Below are 22,180 nucleotides of genomic sequence, written 5' to 3'. Positions count from 1 at the left end.
GTGGCATGGTCCTCAGATGGAAACGCGTTCATTACCTCTTGACTGTTAGAGATAATCTTGTGGAGTCTGAGGTTTGATGTGGATAGCATTTCCTGTGTTCTGGAGAGTAGGTCAATTGCATCTTCGCTTGTGGGCAAGGACTTGAGCCCATCGTCCACGTAGAAGTTCTTCTCTACAAATTGCCGAGCATCGGAACCGTACTCTCTCTCACCTTCCTGGGCTGTCCGTCTCAGTCCATAGATCGCCACAGCAGGTGAGGGACTGTTGCCGAAGACATGGACCTTCATCCGGTAGTCTATGACCTGATTGTTGACGTTGTTGTCCTTGTGCCATAGGAACCTAAGATAGTTTCTGTTGTCTTCTTTCACAATGAAGCAATGAAACATCTGCTGAATGTCGGCCATTATGGCAACAGGTTCTTGTCTGAAGCGGATCAATACTCCAAGGAGGCTGTTGTTCAGGTTGGGCCCAGTTAGGAGCAGGTTATTGAGAGAGAGGCCTTCAAACTGAGCACTGGAGTCAAACACCACTCTGATCTGATTAGGCTTGCGAGGGTGATAGACACCAAAGGATGGAAGATACCAACATTCTTCTCCCTCCCTCAGTGGTGGCGCAGGTTCAGCATGATTTCTGTCAAAGATGTTCTGCATAAAGTCAATGAAATGCTTCTCCATCTCTGGTTTCCTCTTTAGGGTACGCTTTAAGGATGAGAACCTTGCAGTTGCTTGCTGCAGGTTGTTCGGCAACCTCACTCTTGGGAAACGAAAGGGTAAAGGAGCTACCCAACTGTTGGAGTCGTCTTGAACAAATTCTTTATCCATAACCTTTATAAATTCTTTATCTTCCCTTGTGGGTGCCAACTTGTTGTCATTACTTGTGGAATCGAACACTGATGACCCGAGGTTTTCTTCCCAGGACTGGAGTGTGTTCATGTTGTTGAAGGATTCCTGTTGCCACTTGGTGTTGCTCACTTTCTCTTTCACCCAGTAGTGATGTGGGCATGGTTGGAAATGGGTGCTGCGACCATTTGACAAAATGTGTGTCTTGTAAGAGGAGATGTTGTTAGGTCTCTTCATCTTGTGTATGCAAACATTGCCTATGATTACCCAGCCTAGATCTAAGCGTTGGGCAAATGGTGCATCGTGTGGTCCATTAATTTGCTGACGCACCTTGTGCAGCCGGAGGATGTCTCTGCCTAGCAGAATCAGGATATCTGCACTGTTGTTGAGGGCTGGTATCTTGTTTGCTATCCCCTTGAGATGTTGGTGATGAAGAGCAGCCTCTGGCGTTGGGATCTCTTCTCGATTGGATGGAATCTGGTTGCACTCGACCAGTGTAGGTAACGGTATCTCGACGGTGTTCTCGAGAGATGTCGCTGTAAGACCACTGGCCCTTCTCCCATAAACCTCTGTAACACCACTGCAGGTACCTAAGGTGTAAGGGTAGGCATTTCCCTTTAAGTTAAACATATCAAAGAGTTCTGACCTTGCAAGTGATCGGTTGCTCTGATCATCCAGAAGGACGTACACCTTCACGGCTTTCTCTGGGTGACCGTTGGGATATACGTTCACCAGGCAAATCTTCGCACAGGACTTGTCCCAGAGGTCTTCTCCGCAGACTTCTGTGCATGAAGAAGATATTGTGGTATGGCTTGCAGTTTGAGCTGCGTCCTCCCCGCCATGGCTCGTGGTGGGGGAAGGAGTAAGTGTAGAGTCAGGACGGAATGGGTGGAGTGCTTGTACGTGGTCCTCACTGTCACACTCCATGCACTTAATTGTAGTTTTACAGTCTTTAGCAAGGTGTTCAGTAGAAGCACAACATCTGTAGCATACCCCGAACCTCTTTAGAAGCTCCTTGCGTTCCTGGAGCGGTTTCTTCCTGAAGCCGATGCACCTTTTTAAGGGATGTGGCTTCTTGTGGATGGGACATTCACGATTTGGGTTCTCTATCTTTTCACCTTTGTTACTCTTGTCTGGGGCTGGTGTTGGTAAGGGAAGAATATCCGTCTTCTTCACTGACACTGGACCTCTGCGGTTTCTGTCGTTCGAGCGTGCGCTGACGTATTTAGAAGGAGGTGAAGCTGGGCCACTGGATTCCTGGTAAGAAAAGCTTGGGTCGTTCTTGCGCTCTGCCACGTCTTTTATAAACTCACAGAAGTAGGAGAATGGAGGAAATGACACTTGATGGTCTTTCTTGTATTTTGACCCTAGTGTAGTCCACCTTTCTTGCACGTTGTACGGTAGCTTGGAGATAATGGGATTTACTCCACGAGCAGTGTCCAGGTAGCGGAGGCCAGGTAGGTGGGTGTCTGCCTTGGCCAGCTGGAGCTCTAACAGCAAGTCACTGAGCTCTAGGAACTTTGAACTGTCCTTGCTTGATATCTTTGGAAAACTCTGTAATCGCTTGAACAGTGCGTCCTCTATGGCTTCTGGACTGCCAAAGTTTTTCTCTAGTCTTTCCCATGCAGCCATGAGACCAGCCGTTGGATTACTGATATGTACAGACCTGAGTCTCTTGACACGCTCGGTGGATTGTGGTCCTAGCCATCTGATTAGCAGGTCCAGCTCTTCGGCAGCAGTGATGCCGAGGTCACTAGTTACGGTTCTAAAGGCATTTTTCCAACCTCTGTAATTTTCAGGTTGGTCGTCAAACCTTGTGAGACCGGTTTTAGTAAGTTCGCGGCGAATCATGTACCTTGCGAAGTCGGACATGTCTGTTCTTTCTGACTTAGGATGCACGAATGTGGGCTGAGCGGTGTTGTACATAGGAGTGGAGACGTCTTGGACTTGAAACGTGGGTAAGTATGGAGTGGCATATGCATTTAGTCCAGCAACCGGTTTGGTGGGTATAGTCTCTGCTACATGCGGAGCTGGCACTGTGCGGTTGTCGAGAGTATAATGACCTGCCGGTATATTGGGTTGCGTGTAGATAATAGCCTGTGGAGTTTGATGAGATGCAGGGTCTTGGCGCATACTGGAATACGAAGGAAGTTCAAGTTTGGGAGCATTGTACTGACCTTGAGTGTAGGGTTCTGTAAGTTGATCGGCATCCTGGTGTCCTGGAGAAGCATGAACGCCATCAGAAGTGTTAGTGATGATCTGCGGTTCGCCATTTTGGCTTAGCACGTAGTCTCTTGTGCGTTCAATAGGGTCCTCCGCCTCCACTTCACACAAACTGATGCTGTCTCTTTGACTCCCACTGATAGCTCGCTCCAGGATCCTTAACTCCGCCATGGCTGTTGCGTGCTCACATTCCTTCTCCAGAGCTTCCTTGCGTGCTGCATCCGCATCCATTTCTGCTCTCTTTTGTGCTGTGGCTGCATCCATTTCTGCTCTGGCTGCTTCTATTTCTGCTCTCTTTTGTGCTGTGGCTGCATCCATTTCTGCTCTCTTTTGCGCAAAGGCTGCTTGTATCTTAGACGTTTCTGCCTTAGCACGTGCCCTTATAAGCTGCTGGCTGAGAGTGGAATATTTTGATGAACTTGACCTAGATGAGCGTTTTGAGTGCTTAGACGATTTGGATGAGCGAGATGATGTATCTGGTGTCCGTGCAATTTTAGCCTCTATCTTTGTCTTAATGTCGCGTACGGTGCAGTCCCTTTCAGAATTAAGCTGCTGGAAACTTTGCAATTCTTTTAAAGTCTCTGGCAAATTCAGTTTCTTCAGGAGAATAATGTATTGGTCAGTCTTCTCCATATACCTTTGGTATGCTGTGCATAATTGTTCTAGGGCTCCCTCAAGTGGTAACTCATGAGAAGCAGGCCTTGATACAGTGTCTATGTGACTCAGCACTTTCTCCCACAGTGAAGACACATCACTATATACAACACATTTTTCAGTCTCTAAATTCTCCATGACTTTCCATGTAGGTTTAACTGTACGTTTTCCTCTTTCACTAGCTGGTGGATGGGGATCTGGGTCTCTGTCCTGTGTTTGTAAGTCTGGTAGGGACATTGTATTCCTTGCTTCAGACATGATTTGCTTGCAGGCAGGAAGAGTGGATGATGAGGGTTATACTTCTCACTGTTTATCTGCAGTGTGTGCTTCTATGCACACTGGGGTCTGGCTGGGAACTGGGTTACTGTGTATCTGGGAAATGTCCTTTTCCACTGAGGTTCAGCACAGACCTTGAGTTACTGTCTCTGAAGGCAGGCTATTCCTTTTTACTATTCTGACTCATGGGTATGTAGAACGCAGTGGTGCCTGGATAGGCCTTTCTTTTGGGCGCTTCCGTATTGACCTGTACTCACGTTCATACCGATTTATCAGATAGCTTAACTCAGCCACGTTCTCATGTAAGAAGACTCCAGGAAAAGAGGATTGCTTTAACTGAAATTCTTGTATTATGATGAAAGCAGCAGGTAAAAAGGAATATTCAACAGAGGACATGTAATAGGATGCATACAGATATGGGGATGATGACAAAATGGAGAATAAGGGCGTGAACAAACATACATCACAGGACTACAGTGAGAGAGTTGGGACAAAATAAAGGGAAAGGCAAACTTCTGCCTAGAAAGAAAGGATGGAACACAAACAATGCAAACATTAAATGATTTCTCAAGTCGTGGGACATGACAAGGACCCTCAAGTCAAAATAACATTTGACCCATTGTAATTAAGAAATGGGGTGTGTAAAAATTACATACAACCTAAGAGGTGGATATGCGGAGCGCCCCCGCACCGCCGCAGGGCCGAGGGGTACCCGGAACCGGGCCTCTGGGATCTCAGTCCTGGGGTTGTCACGGTGGCTAGACCCGGTCCGTGGCCCTGTCTGTCAGTGGGGGACGTCCGTTGCAAATAGGTGCTGTTAACGGTGGTGTAGCGGTGCGGTTGTGGGGTGCAGGTCGCGGTAAATAACGAGGACACCAGGTTGCAGTCTCTTTACCTCTTTACTGGAGATCTCTCGGTCCTCAGTCCAGAATCCGGTCCACCAGGCTGCGCAAGTCCGGCCGGTCCAATGGCACTTCCAGAGTTCTCCTCACAGGTGGAAATCAGTGCCTTCCTTCTTAGCGCTTTGTGTTGTAGTCCTTCCCTGCTGTGCTTACGGAAAGTACCCCACAACTGTTGTGTCTGTTTCTTAAGTTCCCTCACAACTCGATTAACTGATCTTCTGCTAATCTTCCGTCCCTTCCTGATGTTACAGTAAGAACGGCACCCGTTTGTCAGGTAGGCCTGGAGTTCTTCCGGGACCCTAGAGACGCCCCTCTCCCGCAATTGCCCCCCAAGACTTCATAGGTGATATGTGGTAGACAGCCCGCCTGAGACTGACTGTCCTGCCGCTGTTTGGAGTATGGCTTAAAGCTGTATATTATTCCACTCCCTCGGCGTTCCGGCCACCGGTAATGCGCCTCAGCAAGGTGCTGCCTCTTTCAACAAAACCCCTGCTGGTATTCTCCTTCTGCTTGATTTCGTTTCTCACTCAGCACAATCTATCTCGCTTCTAATCCTTTCTTAGAGCACCGTCGCTATTCTGAGCAGGCACGGTCCCGTTACGTTCTTTCAGGATCCCACCCCTGGCAGAGACCCTACTGTCTCTTCCTCCACAACACCCTCTCTCACTAGGTGTTGCTTCGTTCGATCCAGTCAGCTTTCTCTACTAACTTCCTGCCTGACCCCCAGTTTACCCACTATGGTGGGGAGTGGCCTAATGAATAGCATCCTTAGCTCCCCCCGGAGGCCCAGCTGTGAAACATATTGGTGTCTGTGATACCTGATTGGAGGAACTCCTTCAGTGCCATCGAACGCACCATGGCTCCCCTTAGTGGCGGAGCCACAGTACTGCAACGACCAGGACTCTGGGGCGCTGCACTCCCCCCTGGTTAAACACAGTACTCCGGGACTGGGAAGAAAACAACAATACAGGTTAGCAAAAAGACATACAAATTTGTTGAGTGCAAAACAATAAGCATACTTGAACAGGCTTCCCTTTATGGGAGGTGAGGACACTTTAACGTTACAAAACATAATCAAATATCATAGCAACAGGCTACAATTAACTCTCATTACCCAACCGGGTATTCTACTAAGTGCAAATGCTGGAACAATAAATTAACATTGCCTTTAAGAAACATACACTCTTAGTTTATCAAAGGCCTTCCTATAATCACATTACAGGGCAAGGTAACTTCACATTCTCCTACTTTGAACCTGCAGGACCGCCTGTCCCTATGGCACCAGACCTACTGCCTCTCCTTTCTTTTACAGGACCGCCCCGTTCAGCCAGGGCCTACTGCCTTTCTCTACTATACATAGTATAGACATAACATTCCTTTCAATTTGAGAGCATGGAGCTCACTCTGCTTGGCTCCTATAAGGACTCACTCACTAACCCCTACGGGTCTACTTTCTGTCCTTAGTAACGAACTAACTTTCTATGGGGACGCAGGGTTTACCTTCTATCCTCACCTTCGTTATTACTTCTTTACTTTTAATTAAACGGAACTCTACATCTACCCCTACGGGCTTTCTGCATCTTTCTCTTCAAAGAACATTATCTAGGTCTCACATTTTAAACAAATTAAACACACATAACTTTTCCATGAAAAACAGTTACATTTCCTTCAAAGCATTATCTTGACATTACTGTTCTAAAACAGTATCACTTTCAAGTTCCATTCTAACCTCCCCTTTAAGAGGAGATCAAGTCTTTCTGAGGTAGCTCTTCTTCTCAGCCTACCAGTCCATGTAAAGGCTCCGGAATGGTATCTTCGCAAAATGTCTTTAAACAAAACCAGTAGGAAGCACCTTTAAGAAGGTGCAAACTATTTACAAGAAAGTTCAAATCATGCACAGTCCATGATTTCGCAGTTTTTATAACATTGTGGAACAAAAAGCAAAAATGAAAGTGAAAGCAAAAATAAAAAGCAATAGGGATCCCGGGTAAACAAAGGGATCCCTTTAAGAGTTAACCCAGGACGGGTTTTAGCAGCAAAACAGCAAGGAAATAAACAGTTAACTATTTACAGTTTCAGGTTTCCGAGGCTTAGTTGGACGGCTTCCAGGGCTGCACCTGGCACTTAACCCTTCTTGGCCTGGGCAAAGTGAGGTCCAGGGTTACACCCAGTGCTGGACAAACGCCGTTAATCCGTCTTTCATGTACGATTAAATCATGCGCAGCGATGGAGGTCTGCGCAGCTTGAGTATGGGCATCTGCTGCAGCAGAGGTAGCGGCTGCTGCAAGATCAGTCACTGGAACGGAGTCAGCAGCTGTGGCACTAGCAGTCGCTGGGGTGGTGTCGGTCGTCAGGGCAGGGTGGCTCTTCCTACCTGCTTCAGATGCGGTTCCTCCGGTGCCGGTCTGCTCCGTCTCCGCTGGGGTCTGGAACGCTGGCTGCAGGGCCTTGTTCTGCGACACTGTCATCTCTGCTTGCAGCACCTCGCTTTCCGGCAGGGCCTTGCTTTCCAGCTTCGGAGCGCTGGGACTTCTTCCCTGCTCCGGACCAGATGAGGCTGCCGACAGATGTCCGGTGAGGCTCCTGATGATGGCCTTCTTCCACCCGGCCTCGGTGCTCAGCTGCGTCCGCCGGGGTCGGTCGCTGAGCTCGTCCACTCCGGCCTGCAGGAATTCAGCATCAGCGGTGGAGGCCTGGTTGCGGTGCCCCTCCGGGTGGCTGGGGGAGTCCTCTGCTCCGACCCCACGCTCCGGCTCCGGGTGGCTCGCCATGGCGTCCTCCATGTCGCTCGCTCCTTCTTCCTGGTCCTTTTCCCGCTCTCTTCTTCGTGGGCGGTTTCGTTTTCGTTGTCTCTGCCCACCATTAAGGATCAGGAGGCGGATCTCGGCTGCTGACGGACACGTCCTCAAGGGGCCGAGATATTTAGACTGGGCGGCCATTGTCTTTCGCGCTCTTCAGCTTGTTCACGCCCACTTCCACGCCCTTCTTCTTCTCCTGCGCTTTCCTTAGCGCTGTAATGGCGGCGGTTTTGGCGGGAACTTCTGGCGGCAAGTGGCAACACACAGTCCTTGTAATAAAGCACAGTCCAAGCACGATAAATCACAGTTCCAAGGCACACATGACCTGATTCTTCAGGCTTAAGTAGATCCTGTTCGTGACGCCAAGTTGCGGAGCGCCCCCGCACCGCCGCAGGGCCGAGGGGTACCCGGAACCGGGCCTCTGGGATCTCAGTCCTGGGGTTGTCACGGTGGCTAGACCCGGTCCGTGGCCCTGTCTGTCAGTGGGGGACGTCCGTTGCAAATAGGTGCTGTTAACGGTGGTGTAGCGGTGCAGTTGTGGGGTGCAGGTCGCGGTAAATAACGAGGACACCAGGTTGCAGTCTCTTTACCTCTTTACTGGAGATCTCTCGGTCCTCAGTCCAGAATCCGGTCCACCAGGCTGCGCAAGTCCGGCCGGTCCAATGGCACTTCCAGAGTTCTCCTCACAGGTGGAAATCAGTGCCTTCCTTCTTAGCGCTTTGTGTTGTAGTCCTTCCCTGCTGTGCTTACGGAAAGTACCCCACAACTGTTGTGTCTGTTTCTTAAGTTCCCTCACAACTCGATTAACTGATCTTCTGCTAATCTTCCGTCCCTTCCTGATGTTACAGTAAGAACGGCACCCGTTTGTCAGGTAGGCCTGGAGTTCTTCCGGGACCCTAGAGACGCCCCTCTCCCGCAATTGCCCCCCAAGACTTCATAGGTGATATGTGGTAGACAGCCCGCCTGAGACTGACTGTCCTGCCGCTGTTTGGAGTATGGCTTAAAGCTGTATATTATTCCACTCCCTCGGCGTTCCGGCCACCGGTAATGCGCCTCAGCAAGGTGCTGCCTCTTTCAACAAAACCCCTGCTGGTATTCTCCTTCTGCTTGATTTCGTTTCTCACTCAGCACAATCTATCTCGCTTCTAATCCTTTCTTAGAGCACCGTCGCTATTCTGAGCAGGCACGGTCCCGTTACGTTCTTTCAATGCCAAGCCTCTGCCAGGATCCCACCCCTGGCAGAGACCCTACTGTCTCTTCCTCCAGAACACCCTCTCTCACTAGGTGTTGCTTCGTTCGATCCAGTCAGCTTTCTCTACTAACTTCCTGCCTGACCCCCAGTTTACCCACTATGGTGGGGAGTGGCCTAATGAATAGCACCCTTAGCTCCCCCCGGAGGCCCAGCTGTGAAACATATTGGTGTCTGTGATACCTGATTGGAGGAACTCCTTGAGTGCCATCGAACGCACCATGGCTCCCCTTAGTGGCGGAGCCACAGTACTGCAACGACCAGGACTCTGGGGCGCTGCAGATACAAGGTATCCACACACCACTAAAGAGAGAGGTATACTGAATGTATTGTACTGAAAATATAACATTTTATTCAATACAATACAAAATATAAAATATCATGAATCACATGGTAGATCTGTCACATACTTACTTATAGCCTGTTACTACTCCACTTTGCCACTCGTATCTTACTTTAGTAACTTTTCCTCTTTTGTATCTCTTGTGCATGTTTCATAATACCTGTGATTCATGATATTTTATACTTTGTATTCTTTTGAATAGAGTTTAATATTTTCAGTACAATATTTTCAGTATACCTCTGTCTTTAGTGGTGTGTGTCGATACCTTGTATCCACCTCTTAGGTTGTATAATAAAAAAGTACAGTGATCTTAAACAGTACAAGTCACGACTGGTACAGAAGGAATGATGGCACCTGTATGCCATCCCCCATGGAAAAAATAAATACATTTTATATTTGGTCAATCCGATTCCTATTGGGCCCGCATTGCACATAGAGCTGGACGGCACAGGCGACATCATTGCTCTATGGCACACATGGGCTGCAGCGTAAGGGATGGAGTCTTACGTCTTCCTGCTCTACCATAGGATGATGGGCTGTCAGTGTCATGTTGGCCCTCACCTGGAGATCAGGGGCATCGAGTAAGAATTTGAGGACATGTAAGACTTTTGCACCCAGTCGATCACTCCCGCGCACCCTCCTCCTCCTCCCTTCCCTCCCGCACTGATTTCCCTTGTATATCGTGATGCCATATTGACTTGACCGGTCGGGGTCCATCCTCTGGGACCCCCAATGATCCTGAGAAGGAAGGACAGGGCCCTTCTGAAAGGAGCAGAGGTCGATTACATGCAACTCTGCTCCATTCATTGTTTATGGGACTGTCGAAAATAGTGGAGGGTCGTGCGGGGCAACCTACAGAAGTCCTATAGACAATGAATGGAGCAATGGTGCAGTGCTCATCCATCACTCCAATCAGACGGGAAGTTCCCAGTGGTCGGCCCCCCAGTGATCCCCCGTTCTTTGGAGATAACCCTTTTATATCAGTCTATTTATATACTACAACATAGGGGCAGATTTACGTTAACTCTTTGCTTGCTATGGGAAACCATCACAGTGCAGCTTTCTTCATCCTCTGAGCTGGTATGTCTCGCTCTGGGAAGTAAAGACCCTTCCGATAAAGGTGCCCCCATGTAATACGGGATGCTACCCCCGGACGTGACCTGCCGTCAGACACGAATGTGCAGAAATTCCACAATCTCCTTATTTTCTTTACACGCCGGGATTCTTTTTTCTTTGCAGGAGACAGAAGGTGTTTGGATGAATTGCGACAAGTTGGGATATGTGGTTGGTTTTGAGCCGAGGCAGGTTCACCCTCAGTTTAGGTGGAGTTTGGATGGTGGGGGGTTATGTGTTGGTTGCATAGGGGAGACATGTCCGGGCCGGTTCCGTGGAGGAGCACGAGGAAGGACGGCCTTGGCTCTCTCTCGCTCCAATCACTTTTCTCAGGAAGGTTGGTAAACAGAAGAGTCGATAAAGAGGATTAATGTAAAGAATGTCTTATAAGGAGCCGCCAAACCCGACGAGAAAAAACGCACATTCTGAGAGGAGAGGAGCGAGCACCAGAGACTATACCGCTGCGGTGTCATTACAGGAGCAGAACCGTGGACATACAACATGGAGGAGCGCTGCAGACGATCTGCTCCAACACGACCCGGCCTGCAGCTGCAGATCTGAGGGCCACTGACAGCTGTTAATATAATGTCACGGGAAGGAATTCACATGTAAACGTATTAACACCCCAGGCTCATTCACTAATTAAACCGTTTACAGAGATCTGGCCCCGTTATTAGCACCCGGCCTGTAATAACCATCATCTCAGCGCTGCTGAAATACGGAAGATGGAGGAAAGAACGGCGCAGATTCAGCAATAAGCTGGAGTGGGTGGAAATGGCGCAACTTGTGCAAAGCGAGTGAGAATGGTGCACGTGGCTAAGGGCATTGGATGTAGCGTGGTGGGCGTGCTGTCTAGACCCTGACCATGGGGTGGGCACCGCTGCTTTCTGATGGGGCATTTCTCAGCCCTATTTTCAGGATTTGTGGGGATCCCAGTAGGCCCCTTTGGAGGCTATCCAGTGCTGCCCAGTTCTGCACACTGCCACAACAGAATTGAGCGCTAATGATAGCCTGTACGCAGCGGCGAAACTACAAAGTTATGGGCCCCGATGCGAACTTTCAAATGGGGGCCCCCCATGCCAAAATACTTTCTACCCAAATTCACATTTTCCCTATTCATTTCACACACTATAGTTTTGTTGTAATGTTTTATTATGCAATATTTAATAACTATAGGCATAGTTAACAAATACAGTATTTAAAGCAAAAAATATTCAAATTATAGAGAAACAAAGGTCACACACCTGCCTGCCACCATGCTGCTCCGGGCTGCCCCCCTCACCTGCTGGCTACTGCTGGTCACATACAGTGGCACTGCCTGCCACCATGCTGCTCTGGGCCCCCCTTCACCTGCTGGCTACTGCTGGTCACACATCCTGGCACTGCCTGCCACCATGCTGCTCTGGGCCCCCCCTCCTCCCCTGCTGGTTACTGCTGGTCACTGCTGGTCACATACAGTGGCACTGCCTGCCACCATGCTGCTTCCCCCCCTCACCTGCTGGCTACTGCTGGTCACACACCCTGGCAGTGCCTGCCACCATGCTGCTTCCCCCCCTCATCTGCTGGCTACTGCTGGTCACATACAGTGACACTGCCTGCCACCATACTGCTCCGGGCCCCCCCCCCCTCATCTGCTGGCTACTGCTGGTAACATACAGTGACATCAAAATACAAACTCAAAAACAGAGATATCCAAACTCAGCCAGAGGCATACGCATTATTGCCTCCCCATCAAATTTTATCCAATCAAATAAAGATTAGTGGACAATATATGAAGTTCTAACAAAATGAGTAACTAGTACTCATGGACCACCATATCACAAAATCCCATAAAATCAGTGAAGTTTATTGAGAACATTTTAAAAAGATAATACAAAATATAAATTATTTCCAAAGAGGATCAATCAATATCCCAGATACAGCAGGAATTTAATACCCAACCATGTTAATGCATTATAGAAAAACATAGATAAACTAATACATAATTCCACAAAAACATCCTTTAAGGTAATGATATGTCCAAATCCCGGATGATGAGAATTCAATGTAAAAATATTAAGAATGGATCAATGCTTACCCATGGTTTGTGTGCCACTGCCTGGGAGCGCCCCGACGCGCGTTTCGCCCACGTGCTTTCTCAAGGGGAGTGTGCACTCCCCTTGAGAAAGCACGTGGGCGAAACGCGCGTCGGGGCGCTCCCAGGCAGTGGCACACAAACCATGGGTAAGCATTGATCCATTCTTAATATTTTTACATTGAATTCTCATCATCCGGGATTTGGACATATCATTACCTTAAAGGATGTTTTTGTGGAATTATGTATTAGTTTATCTATGTTTTTCTATAATGCATTAACATGGTTGGGTATTAAATTCCTGCTGTATCTGGGATATTGATTGATCCTCTTTGGAAATAATTTATATCTTGTATTATCTTTTTAAAATGTTCTCAATAAACTTCACTGATTTTATGGGATTTTGTGATATGGTGGTCCATGAGTACTAACATACAGTGACACTGCCTGCCACCATGCTGCTCCGGGCCCCCCCTCCTCCCCTGCTGGCTACTGCTGGTCACATACAGTGGCACTGCCTGCCACCATGCTGCTCCGGGCCCCCCCTCCTCCCCTGCTGGTTACTGCTGGTCACTGCTGGTCACATACAGTGGCACTGCCTGCCACCATGCTGCTTCCCTCCCTCACCTGCTGGCTACTGCTGGTCACATACAGTGACACTGCCTGCCACCATACTGCTCCGGCCCCCCCCCCCTCATCTGCTGGCTACTGCTGGTAACATACAGTGACACTGCCTGCCACCATGCTGCTCCGGGCCCCCCCTCCTCCCCTGCTGGCTACTGCTGGTCACATACAGTGGCACTGCCTGCCACCATGCTGCTTCCCCCCCTCACCTGCTGGCTACTGCTGGTCACACATCCTGGCACTGCCTGCCACCATGCTGCTCTGGGCCCCCCTCACCTGCTCGCTACTGCTGGTCACACATCCTGGCACTGCCTGCCACCATGCTGCTCCGGGCCCCCCCTCCTCCCCTGCTGGCTACTGCTGGTCACATACAGTGGCACTGCCTGCCACCATGCTGCTCTGGGCCCCCCTTCACCTGCTCGCTACTGCTGGTCACACATCCTAGCAGTGCCTGCCACAGTGGGCCCCTAAGCACTCCGGCCCTGTCGCAGCTGCGACCCCTGTGACCGTGGAAGTTACGCCTCTGCCTGTATGTGACTAGTAGGCAGTGAGGTAACTTGAAACTCATTTGCTCCGATGCAAAAGCTCCAATGGGGCCCCCAAATATTTTAAATCTTTAATAGCAATAGTCTCTTTCTATTGGCCAAAGGGACTTTTATGGCCCCCTAGGCTCCAGGGCCCGGGTGCGATCGCAACCCCTGCACCTGTTGTAGTTACACCCCTGCTAGTAGGTTTCATGCATGCGTCTTGGCAAGTGTGCAGCATCATAACATCATCGGCATCACTCACTTCTAAAGTGGAAGTGAGCGTATCTGGATAATCCCTTTAAATGTTGAGAATAACCCTTTAAATAAGAAAATGTCTCCAAAGGGGTTCATTTACTTTAGAGTGCATTCATAGTATGCAGTTCGTTCTCAGACTGTGATATTTTCCGTGGCTGGGTTGGGTGTTGTGGACTGAGCACTAATAATAATAATAATAATAATAATAATAATAATGATCTTTATTTATATAGCGCCAACATATTCCGCAGCGCTTTACAGTTTATCAGTTTCAAACACAACAGTCATAAGTAACAATGTTAACAATACAATAATAAAGCACAATAAGCCGCCCCTGCTTGTGAGAGCTTACAATCTACAATGAGGGGAGATACAAAGTACTGGGGTGTATTTACAATGGTGTATTTACAGTGATGGTCCAGCCATCTTCAGGGGGTGGGGGATAGATGGAGATAGTGAATGGGCTACACAAAAACAAAATAACTGATTAGGGAACATGATAGGCCGCTCTGAAGAAATGTGTTTTGAGGGAGCGCCTAAAACTATGCAAATTGTGGATGGTCCTAATATCTTGGGGTAGAGCATTCCAGAGGATTGGCGCAGCACGGGAGAAGTCTTGGAGTCGGGAGTGGGAGGTACGGATTAGTGCAGAGGTTAGTCGAAAGTCAGCAGTTAAAGGCGTTTTGTGTAGTTTCTGTTAAAAAAACAGACTGTGCTTTAATCACCCTCCCTGGGTCCAGCGCTGAGCTTAGTGATCGGGTGCAGCCCTGTGGATGGGCCATCAGCGCTGCAGGCAATTACAGAACTTAGAATTGGGCTGGACAAGGGCGAGTGAAGATCAGAATGTTTTATTGAAAACAAACAAGGGACAGGTTTTTTTTAAAGCCACAAAACCCCTTTAAGGCTTCCATACACAACCTTAAAGGTGCATTCACACCCCTCTAATTTCAGCAGGACCAGCGACTGATAAATGTATATTGTAGGGTCGAAATTCATTCAGCAAATGTTGTGAAAGTGAATCGGCATGTATAATTTCAGTAATATTAATCCTATACTCTCAGAGGATCTAAGACGCTGGTAGCTGAAACCTCATGCACACAGTGAGTTGCCTTTAATGTAGAAGGGACTAGCCCTTTAATAACAAGTGGCTTCTGATAGCAGCTCTTAGATGTGGCTGTTTCAGTTCCTCGCCATTTTCAATTTCTCTGCTTGCTGGCAGTGAATAGAAATATTCCTATGTATTTCGGCAGCCCGTCCGTGCGGATTTGATACGTCGCAGCGCTCTGCTAATATTGCGTCCAGTTTACACTTGTCCCTCTTTCTTCTCCAGGCTTCAGAGAAAGCGCCTATGCTTACGCCATTGCGGCAGCCGGAGTGGTGCACGCCGTCTCCAATGCTTGCTCCATGGGTAAGCTGAAATCGTGCGGCTGCGATGAGAAGAGGAGAGGAGACGAGGAAGCCTTCAGAGCTAAACTCCACAGACTTCAGATGGAAGCCATGAACCGGGGGAAGGGCATGGTACATGGGGTCATGGAGAACATCCCGGCGGAGGCACCCGGGCCCCAGGACTCCTGGGAGTGGGGCGGATGCAGTCCGGATGTGGAGTACGGAGAACGCTTCTCCAGGGAGTTCTTGGATTCTCGGGAGTTGTACAGGGATATTCATGCCCGGATGAGGCTGCACAACAACAGGGTGGGCCGGCAGGTGAGTTACCTGAGGTACCTGCTGATTGGATGGCAGGTAGACCTTCCTTTGATCATACACGTCTAATCGCATTCTTAAAGTAAATCTCGTAGATCCAGGTCATTTTAGATTGTGCAGTTATTCTTATAATATAACAAGAACTGAGCTGCTGTTTAGAGAAGTTTTAACATTCTGACTGCCCACTGCCACCACTAGGGGGAGCTCACTGCATGCAGCTTTATTATTGAGTATGTAGTGAGCTCCCTCTAGTGGTGGCTACAGAAAACTAAAATCATCAATATGAAGAGGAACTCTGATCCCTGTGAATAAACGTCATGGAATTACTGTATAGAGAGTAAAACACAATTATATTACTATCGTGTCCTGTGGTCGGATCAGGTTAGCGGTTGTAGTATTCTACGGAAAGTGTAAATAGAATTGCATTGTGACCATGTTCAGCGGTCAGTGATGCTGGGAGTTGTAGTGCTCCATGAATAGAGTATACTAGAATTGTATTGTAATCATATTTGGTGATGCTGGGAGTTGTAGTGCTCCATGTATAGAGTATTCTAGATTTGTTTTGCGATCATATTTGGTGATGCTGGGAGTTGTAGTGTTCTGGGATCCTCTCCCCAGCCTCGGAGCAGACGGTGCTGCTTGTACCTGGAGCTGCAGTGTGTTGTGTGTGTGGATACGGCATCTCTCAGATCCAGACCCTTCTGAGGCTGCGCCGCTCCGCAGATTATCCCCTCCTGTCATCTTGGTAGCGGTCCTGGGCCCCGGCATTGGGTGGGGAGTATTCGCCTCTGATCTTGGCTCCTCTCTTGTTCTCTTCGCTGTGTTTGATGTTAATGATCATCTTCTATAATGACACAAATCACCTGTACAAGTTCCTGGTAAAAAATCCCAGCTGTGATCGACCCAGCATTACCGCCGCACAATGGGGCCATGCCGAGAAGCTGGAGGGAACATAAAAGCATCCCAAATGTTCTCACACAGGTGCATAGTGGTGCGACCAGCAGCAAAGTCATAGGGGCCACAGTCAGTACAAAGCCCCCCAGCATGGAGGCCCAGTGCCAGTGAGGGGATGACATCATGCTGTCCATGTAATGATGTCATCACGTGTCACCGAGCTCGCAGACCTTAGTGGAGACTGCTCCATTCATACAATGAGGGCCGGGAGCTGTGGGCCGGGTGTCCACATGGCAGCAGCAGGGCAGCAGTGTCCACATGGCGGCCAAGACCCCCGTGGTGAAGCTTATCCACCAGTTCCAGATTGGCTTTTTCACCCGGATTTACCTGGATCCACTGGCAGGTTCATACAGGACATGCAACTTTCACAACTAAAGTATATTTATTGTTCCAAAGCATCTCAAATAAAAAAATGTATACAACTTTTACAGAAAAATAATAGGTTTTGTGTACACAGCAACTATGCAGAGCTATGTGCATCAATGGTTCCAGATGATCAAACACCCTGCATAGTCTGACCCGTATATATACATTTATTCCGAGTGATCTCTGTACGCTGAGGATTTTCAGTGTTTGCAGCAGATTTCAATGTGGATTTCACCTTTCTACATTGGAAGAGGTGAAATTTGCAGAGAAAATCCACACCAGAAATTGCAGTGGATCCTGAAATCCACACAACATGCCATTGTCCATGCAGGGAAACTCACAGCTCGACTTTCAGTGTAATCCACAGAGGATTCTCCAGGATCCGCAGCATTTCTGTCCGTATTAGGAAAAGTGCACACGAGCGTATAAAAAATGATCAGAGGTCCATCCAAAAAAACCAAAGTTTTTCATCTGGACGGAAGAGACTACTGTATAGTGTGGAAAACACTCATGTGAACGGCCCAGTGGAACAACATCGGTCCGTGTGATGTCTGTTTTTACTACGGACAACACTGAGTCCAAAAATACAGTCGTGTGAACATGGCCTTATAAATAGGAGGACAGAAAACATGGCTGTAGGGTCCGACTACACAGGGTTCACTGTAGTCTGTCACCATGGAGACGCATTGGGCTGCACAGGACTTCAGGCATAAACTGAAGTTGCTCTTTTTGCTACCTTTGTATCTTAGATGCACTGGAAGAATGGACAACTAAGCAGGACACAACCTGTAAGTAGCAATTCTTGGAAATTTGATAGAGGCAGCATTATAGATCACAATCATTAGGACAAGAGACAGTAATGGAGGAACAGACTGGCTCACAGGCGGACCACTGGGGTAAGGGACTAGTGATAACTCGCCCCATCCTCAACAAAACCTGTCAGACTCAGGAGACCCACTAACAAAACCCTTCACAATGCAATGGGCAGCAGGCCTGTACATGGATATCCGGGGCCCCATATCAAAGGTTCACATTGGGCCCCCCCAAAACCCATGGACCCTCTTACTACAAAAGCTTCACAGGGGTCTAATGACAGTGATAAACCCAGATAACAACCATGGAGTCTAAAGTGGCTATCGACCAAGGCTTGTAAGGGGTTAAACTACGGCAATCAGCGCTGGCTCCAGTTGCAGCGGGTACCGGAGGGGGTCAGCAGCCGGTGATGGAGCGGTCAGGGTTCATGACTCTGCTCCATGCAAATCTTCCTGACCTGGCTTTAAATATGTGGTGGAGTCGGGAGATGTGGGGAACCCCAGGCAGGGAGAGGGGCCGTTCAGTACCCGGACCCTCCCTGGACACCACTTATGTAGACAGTGCTGATGTCTAACCACAGGCCTCAGTACGGTCTCAGACAACGGCTTCATCCCATAATGTCTTAAAGACATGGTGCCACGGTCCTCTCCATCCTCAAGTGCCTGCGAGAACGGGGCTGTCCACGATTACACCCAAGGTTCGGTTTTTCTTTCCAGAGACAGCGCCACTTTTGATTATGGACTGTATCGGGTACTGCAATGATTTCTGTGGATAGTTTGCTGAAATACCTGACCCAGCCCACGGACCAGAGAGGCGCTGTTTTTGGAGAAAAATAAAATCAGTCCCTTCTGGATAAAAATTGAGAAATTTTTGGCAAATCTTCCCAGAACTGTTGATATTTCTAACCGTCCCGCGAGCAGAATCTGAGCTTGAGGTGTTCAGCGTGCTACTATTGCGACATGTCAGCGGGAAAGATTTACACCTTTAATTGTTCCATTGCAGCCGAGATTACAAATAAAGTAGTGTTGAAAACAGCCTTCATTAAAGCTTTCCTACCATCGCTGTACGCAGCTCCTGTGCAGACCTATGTGTCTCCCTGGTGGCAATCTGATCCTACAGCCATATTCACTGTCATCTTCCTCCTACTTATCGCTAATGTACCAAATGTTTGTCAGACGTAGAGGACAGAAGGAAGGAGCATCCGACTACACAACAGGGTGTGTTTGTTGTCTGTTACCATGGATACACATAGACCTGCACTGGAGCTGTAACAGTAAGAGAAACAAATATAATGCGTTGTCAAGATGGCCATAGCCTTTAAGTATAGTCAAAGCAATAATCAGGAAGATGTCCCCATCATGTACAGATGAGACGTCAAGGCCAAAAGAGATTCCGGAGATTCCAAGATGTCCCAAAGTTCCAAACAGCTGAACGACATTGTGCGATGTTCTCTGATCTCGTAATCAGCTCCACGAAATGACCAGTGTGACCACTGCTATGTAACCAGGGCGAACAATGAGCGCAGGACGGATCCACGGGAAGTGGGCGTCTGTGCAGAGAGCGGTCACCACCGAGGAAGCACAGATAGTACCGGAGGGTGATCCCCGAAGGATCAGGAGATTGAGGCGGCTAAAGTTATGAAATGTAAGCTGCCCAGACACATGGGACAAAGGGAGGACAATGTGGGCTATTTTTCATAACTGTATCTAGCCATCTTTTATTTATGGGATAACCCCTTTAACTATTAAAGTGACAGCTGCTTGCCAAGACATAGCAGTTCATTGTGTTCTTTCGAACTACAGCTGGCGCTAAATAGTTAAAATAAATCAGTGGCGCTTCTATATAGAAATACCTCTATATACAGTAGATAACACAGGATCCACCATTCACAATAGGGGATGTCACAGCTCACCTCCTCCTCCTGTACAATGACTGATAACCTCTATATACAGTAGATAACACAGGATCCACCATTCACAATAGGTGATGTCACAGCTCACCTCCTCCTTCTGTACAATGACTGATAACACCTCTATATACAGTAGATAACACAGGATCCACCATTCACAATAGGTGATGTCACAGCTCACCTCCTCCTTCTGTACAATGACTGATAACACCTCTATATACAGTAGATAACACAGGATCCACCATTCACAATAGGTGATGTCACAGCTCACCTCCTCCTCCTGTGCAATGACTGATAACACCTCTATATACAGTAGATAACACCGGATCCACCATTCACAATAGGTGATGTCACAGCTCACCTCCTCCTCCTGTACAATGACTGATAACACCTCTATATACAGTAGATAACACAGGATCCACCATTCACAATAGGTGATGTCACAGCTCACATCCTCCTGTATAATGACTGATAAAACCTCTATATACAGTGAATAACACAGGATCCACCATAAACATAGGTGATGTCACAGCTCACCTCCTCCTCCTTTCTGTACAATGACTGATAACACCTCTATATACAGTAGATAACACAGGATCCACCATTCACACCATTCACAATAGGTGATGTCACAGCTCACCTCCTCCTGTACAATGACTGATAACACCTCTATATACAGTATATACAGTTGTGCTCAAAAGTTTACATACCCCGGTAGAATTTTTGCTTTCTTGGCTTTTTTTTCAGAGAATATGAATAACACCAAAACTTTTTCTCCACTCATGGTTAGTGGTTGGGTGAAGCCATTTATTGACAAATTACTGTGTTTTCTCTTTTTAAATCATAATGACAACCCAAAACATCCAAATGACCCTGATCAAAAGTTCACATCCCTGGTGGTTTTGGCCTGATAACATGCACAGAAGTTGACACAAATGGGTTTGAGTGGCTACTAAAGGTAATATCCTCACCTGTGACCTGTTTGCTTGTAATCAGTGTGTGCATAAAAGCTGAGTGAGTTTATGGGATCCAGACAGACTCTTGCATCTTTCATCCAGCCACTGACATTTCTGGATTGTGAGTCATGGGGAAAGCAAAAGAATTGTCAACGGATCTACGCGAAAAGGTAGTTGAACTGTATAAAACAGGAAAAGGATACAAAAAGATATCCAAGGAATTGATAATGCCAGTCAGCAGCGTTCAAACTGTGATTAACAAATGGAAAATCAGGGGCTCTGTAAAAACAAAACCACGGTCAGGTAAACCAACAAAAATGTCATGCACACCTGCCAGGAAAATTGTTTGGGATGCAAAGAAAAACCCACAAATAACATCAGCTGAAATACAGAACTCTCTGAAAACTAGCGGTGTGGCTGTTTTAAGATGCACAATAAGGAGGCACTTGAAGTAAAGTGGGCTGCATGGTCGAGTCGCCAGAAGAAAGCCATTACTGCACAAATGCCACAAAGTATCTCACCTACAATATGCAAAACAGCACAGAGACAAGCCTCAAAACTTCTGGAACAAGGTAATTTGGAGTGATGAGACCAAAATTTATCTTTTTGGCCACAACCGTAAACATTACACTTGAAGAGAGGTCAACAAGGCCGATGATGAAAAGAACACCATTCCTACTGTAAAGCATGGAGGTGGATCGCTGATGTTTTGGGGATGTTTGAGCTACAGAGACACAGGAAACTCAGTCAAAGTTGAAGGAAAGATGAATGCAGCACGTTATCAGCAAATGCTGGAGGCAAATTTGCACTCATCAGCCCGGAAACTGCGCATGAGACGTAGTTGGACGTTCCAACATGACAATGATCCAAAACACAAGGCCAAGTCGACCTGTCATTGGCTACAGCAGAACAAAGTGAAGGTTCTGGAGTCGCCATCTCAGTCTCCTGACCTCAATATCATTGAACTACTCTGGGAAGATCTCAAGCACACAGTTCATGGTAGACAGGCCAGGAATTTACAGGAACTGGAGGCTTTATGCCAAGAACAGTGGGCAGCTTTACCATCTGAGAAAATATAGAACCTCATCCACAACTACCACAAAAGACTTCAAGATGTCACTGATGTTAGCGGGGGCAATACACGGTATTAAAAAATGTGAACTTTTGATCAGGGTCATTTGGATGTTTTGGGTTGTCATTATGATTTAAAAAGAGAAAACACAGTAGTCTGACAATAAATGGCTTCACCCAACCACTAACCATGAGTGGAGGAAAAGTTTTGGTGTTATCATTCATATTCTCTGAAAAAAGGCCAAAAAAGCAAAAATTCTGCCGGGGTATGTAAACTTTTGAGCACAACTGTAACACAGAACTCGCCATTCACAATAGGTGATGTCACAGCTCTCCTCCTCCTCCTCCTGCACAATGACCTCAGCACAGGTTACAGAGCATGCCCACAGCACTTTCTTCTATAAGTTTTTTCCTGCTGTTTTCTTTGATCCATATATCTGCTGCTAACAGAAGTTCAGGAAAGATGGCCGCCAGTAAAATCATGTACAGAAAATAGAATAAAGTCTACAACCAGAAAATGACAGACTGTGTCT

General features: G+C 47.7%; 1 protein-coding gene across 2 annotated transcripts in view; it reads left to right on the top strand.

Moving 5' to 3' along the window:
- WNT10A (Wnt family member 10A) overlaps positions 1 to 22,180 on the top strand; it is a 58,876-nt gene that overhangs the window by 27,591 nt on the left and 9,105 nt on the right. For both annotated transcript variants that reach the window (XM_077273180.1, XM_077273181.1), the window contains exon 3: positions 15,208 to 15,581. In XM_077273180.1, the coding sequence (XP_077129295.1) occupies positions 15,208 to 15,581 (374 nt within the window). The remainder of the gene's footprint in view (positions 1 to 15,207; positions 15,582 to 22,180) is intronic.

The sequence above is a fragment of the Ranitomeya variabilis genome, chromosome 7 (assembly GCF_051348905.1).
Source record: "Ranitomeya variabilis isolate aRanVar5 chromosome 7, aRanVar5.hap1, whole genome shotgun sequence".
NCBI classification, from domain to species: domain Eukaryota; kingdom Metazoa; phylum Chordata; class Amphibia; order Anura; family Dendrobatidae; genus Ranitomeya; species Ranitomeya variabilis.
This window is presented reverse-complemented; position numbering and strand designations above follow the sequence as displayed.